The sequence below is a fragment of the Mustelus asterias genome, chromosome 4 (assembly GCF_964213995.1).
Source record: "Mustelus asterias chromosome 4, sMusAst1.hap1.1, whole genome shotgun sequence".
NCBI lineage: Eukaryota > Metazoa > Chordata > Chondrichthyes > Carcharhiniformes > Triakidae > Mustelus > Mustelus asterias.
Genome location: NC_135804.1, coordinates 112,184,347 through 112,197,992, shown reverse-complemented (window position 1 = coordinate 112,197,992; position 13,646 = coordinate 112,184,347). Strand labels below are relative to the sequence as shown.

The 13,646-nt window shown below is 44.6% G+C and overlaps 1 protein-coding gene across 1 annotated transcript in view; it reads left to right on the top strand.

The window, feature by feature from the left end:
- Positions 1–13,646, top strand: part of drp2 (dystrophin related protein 2) — an 87,323-nt gene that overhangs the window by 28,400 nt on the left and 45,277 nt on the right. The window contains exons 8-11 of the mRNA XM_078211664.1: positions 6,923–6,984; positions 7,940–8,014; positions 9,661–9,862; positions 12,097–12,182. Coding sequence (XP_078067790.1) covers positions 6,923–6,984; positions 7,940–8,014; positions 9,661–9,862; positions 12,097–12,182 — 425 coding nt within the window. The remainder of the gene's footprint in view (positions 1–6,922; positions 6,985–7,939; positions 8,015–9,660; positions 9,863–12,096; positions 12,183–13,646) is intronic.

Genomic DNA, 13,646 nt, shown 5'->3' with positions numbered 1-13,646 from the left:
CTTTAGAATTCGTGGGCAGAATTTAATGAGATAGGCAGGCAGGGGAGCAACCAAAACTGCTCCCCCCCCCCCACCACCACCCCCGCCGCATCAACCTGGTCCCTGAGAACCCTGTGGGAATTACGCCGCGAATTGGCAGTGGGAACTCTGCCATCTTGGTGTTGGCTTGTTGGGAGACATTTAGTTTCTGCACTTCTCCGAGTGACATGGAGATCCCACTTCTGAGAGCTGCCTGCCAATCAGAGGTCAGTGGCTGTCCAGTACAGGCATTGCCACTGAGTTTGGCGGCTGCTACCAGTACTACAGCAGGATGAAGCCCCTAAGTGGGGCTCTTAAATCTTAATGGACCAGCAAGCAATCAAAGTCTCTGATGCACTATCAATCGAGCCAAGACTAGTTGTGAGCAAGACAAATAGGCTTTTATTGGCAAGAACTTGGAGCCATCCCTGTCGGTGATTTGGTCTGAACTGAGAGAAAGGGGGGAGGAGCCACCGCCTTTATACCCAGACCAGGGGGAGGAGACTTGGGCGGAACCGACCGGGATGTGCCACATATACAGGTAACAGATAGCAGATAACAGTGGTTTACCACAGTCTCCTACAGACCAACTTGGCACTCTTCTTTATCAAACAATTGCAAAATCTTTGGTCTTCCCAAGAGTTGAAAATTCCTTGAAATATTAGCATTAATCTTTGTACAGGAATAAAAAAGTTGACGGGTTGGTAAAGATCAGCTGGTCTAGCAATGATCTTCCATCTGGGTCAATGAAGCAACTGATAATATTCGAGGGCACAAAGTTTCACACCTTCTAAATGTTTGACAAAAGTAGCTCTCTCCATAAATAAAAGTAGAAACATTACCTGCACAAACAGCAAGGGGTGGAATAAATGGTACCTTGCATTTCAGAAATGCCATCCAAGCAGAAATTGTAGGTGTGTTCTCCAGCCCCTGCTCCATGACACCGCCGAACTTGGTCACTTTGAGTTCCTTTGACATTGTCCTTAGCTAGTTCCAGCACAGGACACTCCAGAACACTTCCTTAAAAAAGTTGAGTTATCAACAATATGACATTGCCTGCTCTGTATTCCCTGAATGCTGCCAGCTCATTCTTCTATTTAATTATTTAATACCAGCTTTAAATTGGAGAAATAAATGTGATGTGGGTATGACTATGACTTGCATAAATTCCCCATTAATTACCGCTTAACAAGCAGTTAACAAACAAAACATTCATGCCAGGCCAGTGGGTTTGAAGTATTGGCCCAGCTTTTCCAGACTCTGGATCATTGGAAACTGGACTTACCCCCACCAGCCCTCTCCCACCAAGATGCGCTACGGGATCCCTTGTAAGTCCCCTTGGAAAACACTGACTCCATGGGAATTGCTCAGGAAATTTGAACTTCCAATGGACAATTTCCTGCTCCTTGAGACCCTCTGAGAAAATCTCCAATTCTGAGTAAGAGTTGAAGACTTTGGACTGCTCTGGCTTACTTATCTGGATGGTTCGACAGAAAAGTCCTGGTATAATTCCTGGGTAACTATACAACTGACAGTGCAATCACCCCTTCTGACCTCCCCCACCCTGACTCTCTCTCCCGACCTCCCCCCCCCAACCTGGTGTGCCCTCATCACCTGACTGCAGCCCCCTAGCCCCTTAAATCCATTCCAAATCTCCCCATTGACCTACCCAGCTCCCTCCTCTGATATCCTGACACGCTTCCAATCTGAACCGATCTCACTACCCAACTACCCCTCCCCCCCCCAAGCCCAATCCTCAATGCAACACCTCTCACAACCAGACCTCACACAACCCCTCCATGTTACCCACCTGCCACTCTATCCGTCTGCCTTGTGTGCACCGGCCTCCCTTATACCCTACCCACCTACCACCTCACTCACCCAGCAGCACAGTGGCACAGTAGTTAGCACTGCTGCCTAACAGTGCCAAGGACCTGGGTTCGATTCCCAGCTTGGGTCACAGTCTGTGGGGAGTCTGCATGTTCTCCCTGTGTCTGCGTGGGTTTCCACCGGGTGCTCTGATTTCCTCCCACAGTCTGACAGACGTACTGCTAAATTCTCCCTCAGTGTAGCCAAACAGGCGCCGGGGTGTGGCCACTTGGGGATTTTCACAGTAGCTTCATTGCAGTATTAATATAAGCCTACTTGTGACACCAATAAATAAACTTAAACACACTACACCCATACCCACTTATTTCACCCCCTTATCCACCTACACATTCACCCAGATGCTGATACACTAACACACTGGAATGCTATATATATGTCCCAGCTTTACAGTTTGATGGTAAAAACTAACCAGAATATGGCAGTAGTGCCGTAAAAAGAGATTGTTTCCTCTCCCCCCCTCCTCACAACAATCCAGTGCTACAAAGAAGCAATTTCATTCAATGTATACTCTGCATTTCTGAAGAAGCCAGGATGAGATGTCCCAGTCAGGAATGCGGAGATCTGGCGTGGCACAAAGTGGGAGCGGAGTGACAATCTGACAGTGGTTGCTGCTCCTCAGAATGTTGGGACTATTATTTATTCACAACAACATGTATAGGACTGTAGGTAAAAATGAACACCCATGCCATTAGTGCTAATGCACAAATCGATTACTCCTTAACACTTAGTTAGATACTAGCTCTAATCCATCGTGCAAAATAAACATCTGGAAGATCAAGTAAGCATTCATTTGTGATTGAAGACAGGAGGATTCATTGAAGTGACAAGAAATAGCTTTGGCAAGGATTTGGCACAGTCCAAAGATGTGCGGGTTAGGTTGATTGGCCATGCTAAAAATTGCCCTTAGTGTCCTGAGATGCATGGTTTAGAGGGATTAGTGGGTAAGATATGTAGGGATATGGGGGTAGGGCCTGGGTGGGATTGTGGTTGGTGCAGACTCGATGGGCCGAATGGCCTCTTTCTGTACTGTAGGGTTTCTATGATTTCTATGATTAGAGATGGAACTCTGCTGGAAAGGCAGGTTAATGACAAGTAATAAAGGCAAAATAATGCGGATGCTGGAATCGAAAACAAAATCAGAAAATACTGGAAAATCTCAGCAGGTCTGATAGCATCTGTGGAGAAAGAATAGAGCCAACATTTTGAGTCTGGGTGACCCTTCATCAGAGCTGAAGACAAGGAAATTAGGATGAGATTTACACTGTGAGGGTGGGGGTGCTGTAACTGATAGGGATGGCAGAGACAAAAAGACAAAGGGAATGTAAATTGTGATGATAAAGGCTAGGAATGGTGCTAATTAAGAGATCAGAATGGGTAAATGAAATGTTCTTTTAAATAACAGAAGTTATGAGCTGAGATAAAGTTGGTTTGAGATGATTCAGACTGATCAAACTGTAGACAGTTTAATTTTCTCCCTGTGCCATTTTTAGCACATTGAATTTCACTGTTTTTTTCAGTGGCTGAGCTGTTTCAAATTCAAATAAATCTAAAATACATGTTTGATGCCTGTGATAAAATGGGTCAGAAAAGAATGCAAACACATTAGAAGTTCCCAATATGATAGATAGAATTTACATAAGACATGGGTCAGATTGAACTGCAATGTAAAACAGATCTGATAGAAGAAGAGTGAGCTATTCATCCGAGAATAACATTAGTCACTTCACTGGCAGAAATCGAAATTCAGTCCACACATCTTTGATTTGTAACTGCCCAAGTACTATTCAACCTGTCAGTTCAAGCAACGGCCTTAAAAACATGGCAGATAATATTAAAGTGGAGTAGGAATATACATATTAAATCTAATTATTCACATTAACTGAGAGCTATCTTATGAAGGTGCTCACAGCTGGGGCAGTGAGCACAAAACAATGGCAGATCACAGTACCCCTTATTCTTATTTTGTGATGGTGTTTGTCCCATTGCACTGTTTGAATAATTGAATGTTAAAAGTTAGACAGGAGGAGGGGGTCTTCTCCCAACACCCACAGCTGTTCTTGTGACCATGTTCTCTTTAAGCATCCTCAATTTTTGAACCTCCAAACATTTGAGCAACTTTCCAGAGTCTTCAGCCACTTCACTTTTGCATTGTGCATTGTGGACTGTCATGAATTGACATCAGGTAAAGTTGGGGATGTTCTCAGCACTTATGTCAAGAAAATCCGTGAATATTGGGAATCAAAAATGTTTTTTTAAATGAAGCTGGCTCGTGCAAAATATTAAATTGCCATTTTTTCCATTGGTGATAAATCCATTGTGTATGGTGGCACAGTGGTTAGCACTGCTGCCTCACAGCTCCAGGGACCCGGGTTCAATTCCACCTTGGGTGACTCTGTGTGGCGTTTGTATGTTCTCCCCGTGTTTGTGTGTGTTTCCTCTGGTTTCCTCCCACAGTCCAAAGATGTGCAGTTTAGCTGGATTGGCTGTGGTAAATTGCCCATTAGTGCCCCAAGATATGTACGGTGAATGGATTAGTCATGAGAAATGTGTGGGGTTACGGGGATAGGGTGGGGGAAAGGGCTTGGTAAGATTCTCTGTCAGATAGTCAGTGCAGATTTGATGGGCCGAATGGCCTCTTCTGCACTGTAGGGATTTTATGACTTCCAAGATATTCTATTTTTGTAACTATTTTTGCAACAATATAGGGTGGGAGCCAATTCTTTTTTATTAAGACTTTCCTGAAATTTGAAAATTAAATTGACAGTTACACCTTCAAGTATCACATTTTAACTGGCTCAGTTGACTTTCCAATTTTATTTTTTTACTATATAGTCTGGTCCAAATTAAGCATGTGTGTGGGAAGAAAAAAAAATCCTGAATTCAAAAACTCATTAAAATTTCAAGCTCAGACAGATTGCAGAATCAGAATTTGCTGTGTTGAAATGTCATGTCAGTGCCGAGTTTTCATGGTAAACTGGCTTATTCCAGTTGTAAAAGTAATTTGCATGCAAATTAGAGAAAATGAGAATCAGAGGGAACTTATGGAACAATATTTCAGGGGTATGTACCTTTTCTTGCTCTTATTCATGAGTTTTCATCAGCTTCTAAAGTTTCCAATAATGTTTCGGCCAATAGCCACTGTTTGATCCTTGATCCATACAAAAGAAAGGTTCTCTGGACCCATGTTAATATCTGTATAGTGTTCAGTACCGAAGAAATGGTTGTATCATGCATCAATCCATCGCTGATTTGACTGGAAGAGTACATTTTGTTAAGCCTTTAAATGGCAAGTCGTTTTTAACATGTAAAAGGTGACATTTAAATAAATTGTCCCCCAGTGGGTGGCCCACCTGATTCATCTGCTGCATATTACAACAGAAGTTTAAAATTAATCCCATGCTGTTTAAACCTCTGCTCTTTGCTGGGTCTTGGTCACGATGCTGGGAATGGTGTTGGTGTTGGTAGTTGTGTCCTTAGGCTGTGGAGAGATTAAATATCAGTCGTGAATATGGGGGGATCTTATCAAAATATGGAAGAGTGTTGTTTCTAGCGAGAAGACTGGCATGTTTTTCTGGAGAGAAGCACGCCGATTTTCTCTCCAGATCTTACCACACTCCACCAAAAAAAAAATCAAGGAGGTGTGTTTCACGCCATCATGTAGGGGACAGGGCCTCAACATGTTGGCAAAGCCTGGCTGTACAGAGATCACGGCGCCATCTTTAAAGGACACCTTGATCATAAGCTGAGTAAGTCTTTCCCCGCCCAGCCTACCAAGGGGATCTCAAAGGTTCTCCTCCCCACTCCCAATCAGAGTCCACACATCTCTACACAGCCTCCCCCAATCATCAGCCCCATTTCCCCACTCCCGGATCATTGGTCACTTGGCCCACCAACCCTCCAATCATCGGTCCCTTCTCCCCAACCACCTGATTTGGCTCCTTCCCTCCCGATCATTGGCCCATTCCCTCCCCCCCGATCATTGACCCCACAGCCCCCCACCCCTGATCATCAGCCCCTTTCTCCACCCACCCCCCCCTCCCCTCAACACTCTGACCCGCCACCAACGAGAGGTGGGGAAGATCTGCAATCACATTCTCACCGCCAAGAATTGTGACTTCCGGATCTCGAGCCCCATCAGCATTCAGACGGATGATGAGCGCGGGCTCAAGATTGCCCCCATTGTGTTTCTCGATGCTGTCCAATGATTCCTGTTAGAAAACAGATGTCAGGTGAGGATAGGATTGATCTTCATTGGGGCTCCTTGGTCTCCTTTCGCATTCACGTGTTAAAAGTACCTACCAGAGTGATACACGGTAGCATAGTGGTTAGCACTGTTGCTTCACAGCTCCGGGGACCTGTGTTCGATTCCTGGCTCGGGTCACTGTCTGTGTGGAGTTTGCACATTCTCCTCGTGTCTGCGTGGGTTTCCTCCGGGTGCTCCGGTTTCCTCCCACAGTCCAAAGATGTGCGGGTTAGGTTGATTGGCTATGCTAAATTGCCCCTTAGTGTCCCGGGATGCGTAGGTTAGAGGGATTAGCGGGTAAATATGTAGGGATACGGGGATAGGGCCTGGGTGGGATTGTGGTCGGTGCAGACTCGATGGGCCGAATGGCCTCTTTCTGCACTGTAGGGCTTCTAAAAATATTCTAAAAATATATAAGGACGAATACTCTAGAATGAGTCAGGACTTGTAGGAATGTGAAGGAGTGGGGAATCTTTTATTTATTTTTCCTGCACTAACCTCCCTTATGTTAATGAACATAGCTCACAAAATATATTTGTTTTATAGTGTCATCTGAACTCCTCAATATGCTCATAACATAATACCAGTTATTGACCTTTAACTACTGTAACTCTTATCCATTGGAGTTGATCACTTTATACAATCACCTCACAACTTATCACAAGTAAATTAAAATCATGACCCAAAAATCAATCCTCAATCAATATTTCTGAGATATTGTCCAAACTTCAAACAGTGTTGTCCTCTAATGTGCTTTCTTTATCCTTTCAGTCACCAGGGCCAGACTACGTGCTGGGATCACCCAAAGATGATCGAACTGTACCAGTCACTTGGTAAGATTTCCAATACAATCTTGCACTGTTGTTACAGATATTCCCAGCAGCACTTTGGCATTCTGTGAGTCAGTTATTAAAGTAAAAGTATATTTATTAGTCACAAGTAGGCGGCACGGTGGCACAGTGGTTAGCACTGCTGCCTCACAGCGCCAGGGACCCGGGTTCGATTCCCAGCTTGTATCACTGTCTGTGTGGAGTTTGCACATTCTCCTTGTGTCTGTGTGGGTTTCCACCAGGTGCTCCGGTTTCCTCCCACAGTCCAAAGATGTGCCAAAAGGTTGATTGGCTATGCTAAATTGCCCCTTAGTGTCAGGGGGCTAGCAGGATAAATGCATGGAGTTGTGGGGATAGGACCTAGGTGGGATTGTGGTCGGTACAGACTCGATGGGCTGAATGGCCTCCTTCTGCACTGTAGGATTGTACCTATGATACATTCACACTGCAATGGAGTTACTGTGAATGTCACCACAGTCCGGCGCCTGTTCGGGTACACGGAGGGAGAATTTAGCATGACCAATTCAACTAACCAGCACATCTTTCAGACTGTGGGAGGAAACTGGAGCATCCGGAGGAAACCCACGCAGACACAGGAAGAACGTGCAGACTCCACACAGACAGTGACCCAAGCTGGGAATGAAGCCGGGTCCCTGGTGCTGTGAGACAGCAGTGCTAACCACTGTGCTACTGTGCTGCCCCAAGTTGGAAACCTCTTTGCAGTATGCATAGCAAGAAAAAGTAAAAGTAACTCGAGTTATTGATGTTGACTATTGCAACATGACTTTTCAAATCCATACCCCTCGCTCACTACTCCACCAATGGAAATACAATACTTATTCAGTCACTACTTACTAACATTTGGTTAATCTTTGAGCAGTGTGATATAATTTCCTCTCACAAAGGTGGACAATGTGAGGTCATAGATATCTTGTTCTTTTCCACTTTTTCTTACCAGCTGCTCTGAATAACATCAAGTTCTCAGCTTACAGAACAGCCATGAAGCTGAGGCGTGTGCAGAAGGCACTTCGCTGTAAGTATATCTGTTCATTTCAAAGCCTTGGATTATGTTCACAGAGAAACACATTCTCTGTCAGTGGCCAGGCAACATTCAGGCAATGGTTTGCCTTGTCTTCAGCTCATGGAAACCTATGTTTTAAAGTTTATTTATTCGTCAGAAGTAGGTTTATGTTAACACTGCAACGAAGTTACTGTGAAAATTCCCCAGTCATCACACTCCAGCGCCTATTCGGGTACATTGAAGGAGAATTTAACATGGCCAATGCACCTAACCTGCACATCTTTGGAGTGTGGGAGGAAACCGGAGCACCCGGAGGAAACTCACGCAGACACAGGGAGAATGTACAAACTCGACACAGACAGTGACCCAAGCTGGGAATCGAACCCAGGTCCCTGGCGCTGTGATGCAGTACTGCTACCCACTGTGCCACCGTGCAGAACCTGATGTGTAATAATATTTGTAAGCTCCCAAACTTGGAATTGAGTGTGTTCCACTTTAAACACAGTCTGCTGCCTGGTCCAATTTTAGGTCTGCCCAGAAGCCCATGTGGGCTATCAGCCTCAAATACAAGGATGCTAATGCCACTGTGGTGCCTCTGGCATTGGGGTCCTGAAGTATCAGACAATGAAGCCTACTTAATGCCCATTAAGAGTTGGGCCACATCCACTTGCAGGAATATCATGTCTCAGTGCAAATTGAAAAACAAATAATTGCAAGTCATCACTTCCAATTTCAATTTCCATTAAAGTTAACGGCAATGCAAGATGGGCTGCTGATTCGCTGTCATCCATTTTAAACTATTCCACAAAGTCAAGATCTCCTCTTGACTTGCAGACAGCCTGCTCAGCAACTGTGCACTAAGCTCATTAAAACCCCTAGCTTTCATCTAAATATATAAGGCCACTTCCCCTAAGGTAACTAAGATAGAAACACAAAGGGAAAGGTCTTAAGAAACCTCAGCCCCTTTCAGATCATTGCCAACATACTGTGAATGCCTTGAAAAAAATGCCACCAAATCGACCCTGTATTATTGGCTTCTTAGCTCCCAGGCAGATGGCCATTGTATGATCATGTCCTCTCTAGCACTCCTAATGCGCGCAATGTTGCCCTGTGGAAGTGCTGAGCTGAGGCCAGTTCCTTCCTACAAAGAGAAAATTGGAGGAAGGGTTACTGCTGTCTTGTAATTACTTGTGCCTCCCTTCAACATGGGGTTTGCAGAGGACTCGGAATATGCCACCCAGCTGAATCCTCCTGTGTTTGTCCATCACAGGAAGACCTTACAAAGTGGAGGGAATGGGATGAAAATACCTGTAAAGGAAGGTTTCACCTTCAACAAAAGAATAATCATCATGTACCAATTAAAACACCTCATGCGCTCCTTGTCTCACAAATAGTTTCCAAACGAACCTATCAGCCTCTGCTGGATTTGAACAGGGACATTAAAAATTAAGGTGACAGCCTATCATATTCCAATCTAATGCTTTTAAGGAGAACTAATGAGATACTCTTATGAAACGTTGTTGGCTAACCCTTTGTAAACCTCAGCTGCACTTCATTTGAATCTGTTCTCAAAATCTTTTACTGTCACTGCTGAAGTTGTACACTGACTGAATGTTCCCTATTGTTCATTTTGTTGTGTTTCCATTGTCCACTGTCAGTGGACCTGTTGAGCATGGCCAGCGCTTCAAACATCTTCACTCAGTATAAACTACAGCAAAGTGACCAGACAATCGATGTTCTGGAAATCATCCAGTGCCTCACCGCGATGTATGATCACCTCGAGCAGGAACGTGGGATCATTGTCAACGTGCCTCTCTCTGTGGACATGTGTCTTAACTGGCTTCTCAATGTTTATGACACGTAGGTTTTAATCTTCACCTCTCTTTATGTGATCTGTTTCGTATGACAGTTAAGCACAAAAAGTGATGCGTCGCGTTGTTATGGTAGATTTCAAACATATATTTCAAGGGATCTAGTTGGCTAAGTCAGTTAGCCCATTGACCTTCATCTTTAGCCCATGGATTCCAATCCAGCCTAGACTGATGGCTTTTGAGATCTCTCTGATTGTTGTAAGGATGATACAAAATAAGGTTTGGAGAGTCTCAACTCATTTTCTGATTGGTACAACTCTGCTTGAAAAAACTGTGTTGTTTGGTTTTAAGTTGGTAACGAGACCATAAGGATGGCTTGTGTTGATAACTGAATGGAAAATACCACAGAGAATGATTGAAGCAAAACATGTCGGTTCATTTAAGAAGAGGCTAGACAAGCATTTGAAGGAGAAGGGAATAAAGGATCTGATGGGAAATATAGAGGAAAGAGATGGAAGGAGGCTCAAGTGGAACATAAACACTAGCATAGACTGCACAACCTAATGGCCTGTACCTGTGCTGTAGATCTGATTGAATTTGCAGCCAGCTGTACCAGATCTGCACAGTAGGAGGTATTACCACTAGCATGGGTATTTGCACCATGTAACAACAGCCAAGATTGCAGAAGAATGCACTCATAAATGAAGCATAAAAATTGTTTTTATTCTTGAATTTTGAGTTGTAAGTATCAATTTGCATAAGATGTGTTAGCTGTTTTTAAAATGTTTGTTTAATTTCTAAGACAAGTAAATTATGTTTTGCCTCATCTGACATTATAGAGCCATAGCTTCTTGGCTCCCCAGCGTGGATTTTTGGGGTACCCCAATGATGCCTGGGGAACTAATCCCTCCAGGAAGTTCCCAGGTAAGGGTTTACCTGGTGTTGTCCCGAAGTGCTAACTTCCCAGGACAACTGTGCTGGGCTGGGAACTATCCAACAAAGCAATTTAAATCATTAACTATGGATGGTTTTACCCTCATAGTTACTCTGAAAGAGTTAAAAGGAAAAAAAGCACTTCTAACTTCAGCGTAAATATAATAAAGACCCAGACTGAGCCATTCTGGACACCCAAGAACCATAGAACCCCTACAGTGCAGAAAGAGGCCATTCGGCCCATCAAGTCTGCACCAACAACAATCCCACCCAGGCCCTATCCCCATATCCCTACATATTTACCTGCTAGTCCCTCTAACCCTCATATTTTACCCACTAATCCCTCTAATCTACGCATCCCGGGACACTAAGGGGCAATTTAGCATGGCCAATCAACCTAACCCGCACATCTTTGGACTGTGGGAGGAAACCAGAGCACCCAGAGGAAACCCACGCAGACACGGGGAGAATGTGCAAACTCCGCACAGACAGTAACCCGAGCCAGGAATCGAACCCAGGTCCCTGGAGCTGTGAAGCAGCTGTGCTAACCACTGTGCTACCGTGCCGCCCACATGTCTGGACATCTCCCATGTCCAGACACTCAACACCCCCATTTCTGGAACACCCCTCCCCTTTCCCACCATCCAGAGCCCCACCCCAGCCCACATGTCCAGTCCCCCCATGTCCAGATTCCACCCCATCCAGATTGCAGCCCCCTCACCCATGTCTGAATCCCCCCCACCAATGTCCAAATACCCCCACCAATGTCCACCGCTGATTGCCACTCTGAGGAAGTTACAAGCCTACATAGTTTCCCAACAGCTAAATTAATGTGCACTCAACGAGCCGTAAAGATCAGGAAGTTCCTAGATTTGATAACTGGCCTGCCTTGAGTCAGTGCAATCAATCAGGTCCTGAAATTAGATCTAGGGCCTGGAAGCTAAGGAGCAGAACAATTAGCCAGACTTGCCATTTCTGATTGCTATCCAGTACCATGCTGCAAGTGCCTGTGTGTGAATGTTGGATGAAGACAGGACTGAGCTAAGCTCTGACATTTGCCATACAAGTGACACACCGACACCGCTTGCTGTCAAAGATCACTCACTGGAGCCAGGTAACTGCCCCCATACAGAATCAGGATCATGCTACTGCATTAAACAGAGAGAAAAAGAGTCTACACTCTTGGAACTGTTTGTTTTCAAAAGCATTTCTGTTTTGGAAGACTTGAATAGACATGCTCAATACTGAAATTATGAAAATGGGGTTTCAGTCCCAGCAATGTTTTTAGATGCCAGTTATTTCAACTACTCACATTTGGGATCATTTTTATTTGTTGTTATTCCTCCCTAGTGGTCGCAATGGCAAGATTCGAGTTTTGTCCTTCAAGACTGGAATTATCACCTTGTGCAACTCAGAAGTGGAAGAGAAATACAAGTGTAAATATCAGAAACAAAAGTGGAAAGGAAGCTTCGTATTTGTACTACATCTTATCACGTTTCCCAGAAGTATCTCAAAGTGGTCACTCCTTTAAAACTGAGATGAGGGGAAATTTCTTTAGCGTGAGGGTGGTGAATCTGTGGAACTCATTGCTACTGAGGGCAAAGGCCAGATCATTGAGTGTCTTTAAGACAGAGATAGATAGGTTCTTGATCAATAAGGGGATCAAGGGTTATGGGGAGAAGGCAGGAGAATGGTGATGAGAATCATATCAGTCATGATTGAATGGCGGGGCAGATTCAATGGGCCGAATGGCCTAATTCTGCTCCTATATCTTATAGTCTTATGGTCTTATGGTTCACGTACAATGTATTCGTATCATCATGATTCAGTTAGTAGCCCGCCCACTGCACTGCAACGATGCCACCTTTCAGATGTTTCAGCAGAATGAAAACTTTATACCTACTTTGGTCCACAGTAAAAATGTAATACCATTATTTGAAGAAAAGCAATATCCTTCCCTGAACCTGCATAAAGAAATGAACCATTCACTGCTGTTTGCCAGATAATGCTGCATAAAAAATCGCCACTATCTTTATCTACACAAGAAGCACTCCAAAAAGTGATTCCGTTTAGGTGAAGTTATTCCTGGCAGATGTGATGTGATGCTAAATGCAAACCTTTCTTGACATTTTTACTTTGAAGCATTGTGGATGTTGTGTACATTAATTCAGCTAAAATTTTATTATGCAGCTTTTTATGCCAGGTTATAACATTTGCCAAAGGTCACAAAGGACCACAAGCAGGCAGTGTAGTTTAAAAAGTCCAGTCTGCCTTAATTGCTGGGATCATGGAACCAACTCACATCAGGAAGTCCCCAAGGCTGATCTGTAGATTCAAACTCTGTAGTCAAGTAGGAAAGACCCAATCACAGGTCAGATTCTTCCCCAGCAAGTTGGAAACTTAGGCCTGAATTTTACTCCCCCGCCTCCACCCCCACCAACTGGAATCCCACCTGCCCCAACCTGGTTGCAATTTAACAGTGGGGTGTACAGGGCCTAGATGGGAAGCCTGCCCTTGTCCCAATTAATGGCCTCTTCCCACTCAGCCTGAATTTTTAGGCTGGCGGGCACCTCATAGATAGAGAAAAAACTTAAATCCTAGATCTCGGGCGGGAAGGTGGGTGAAGTGCCTCCATCAGAAGCCCCCTTCTGACTGGGGTCACCTCCAGGAGCAGACACCTCCAGACCTCCCTCCATAGCCTATCCACCAATCACACTCCCCACCCTGCCACAGAAATCTTTTAGCCTCCCCAGGACCCTTACCACTTACTTGGGCTCCATATCCCGACACTTAGGGCAGGATTCTCCAGTTGTTCCCACCCCGAGACCGGAAATTCTCACCCGAGGTAAACGGACCTTCAAATGGTCCGTCAAATTTTGTATCCTGCTGTGACGATTCCC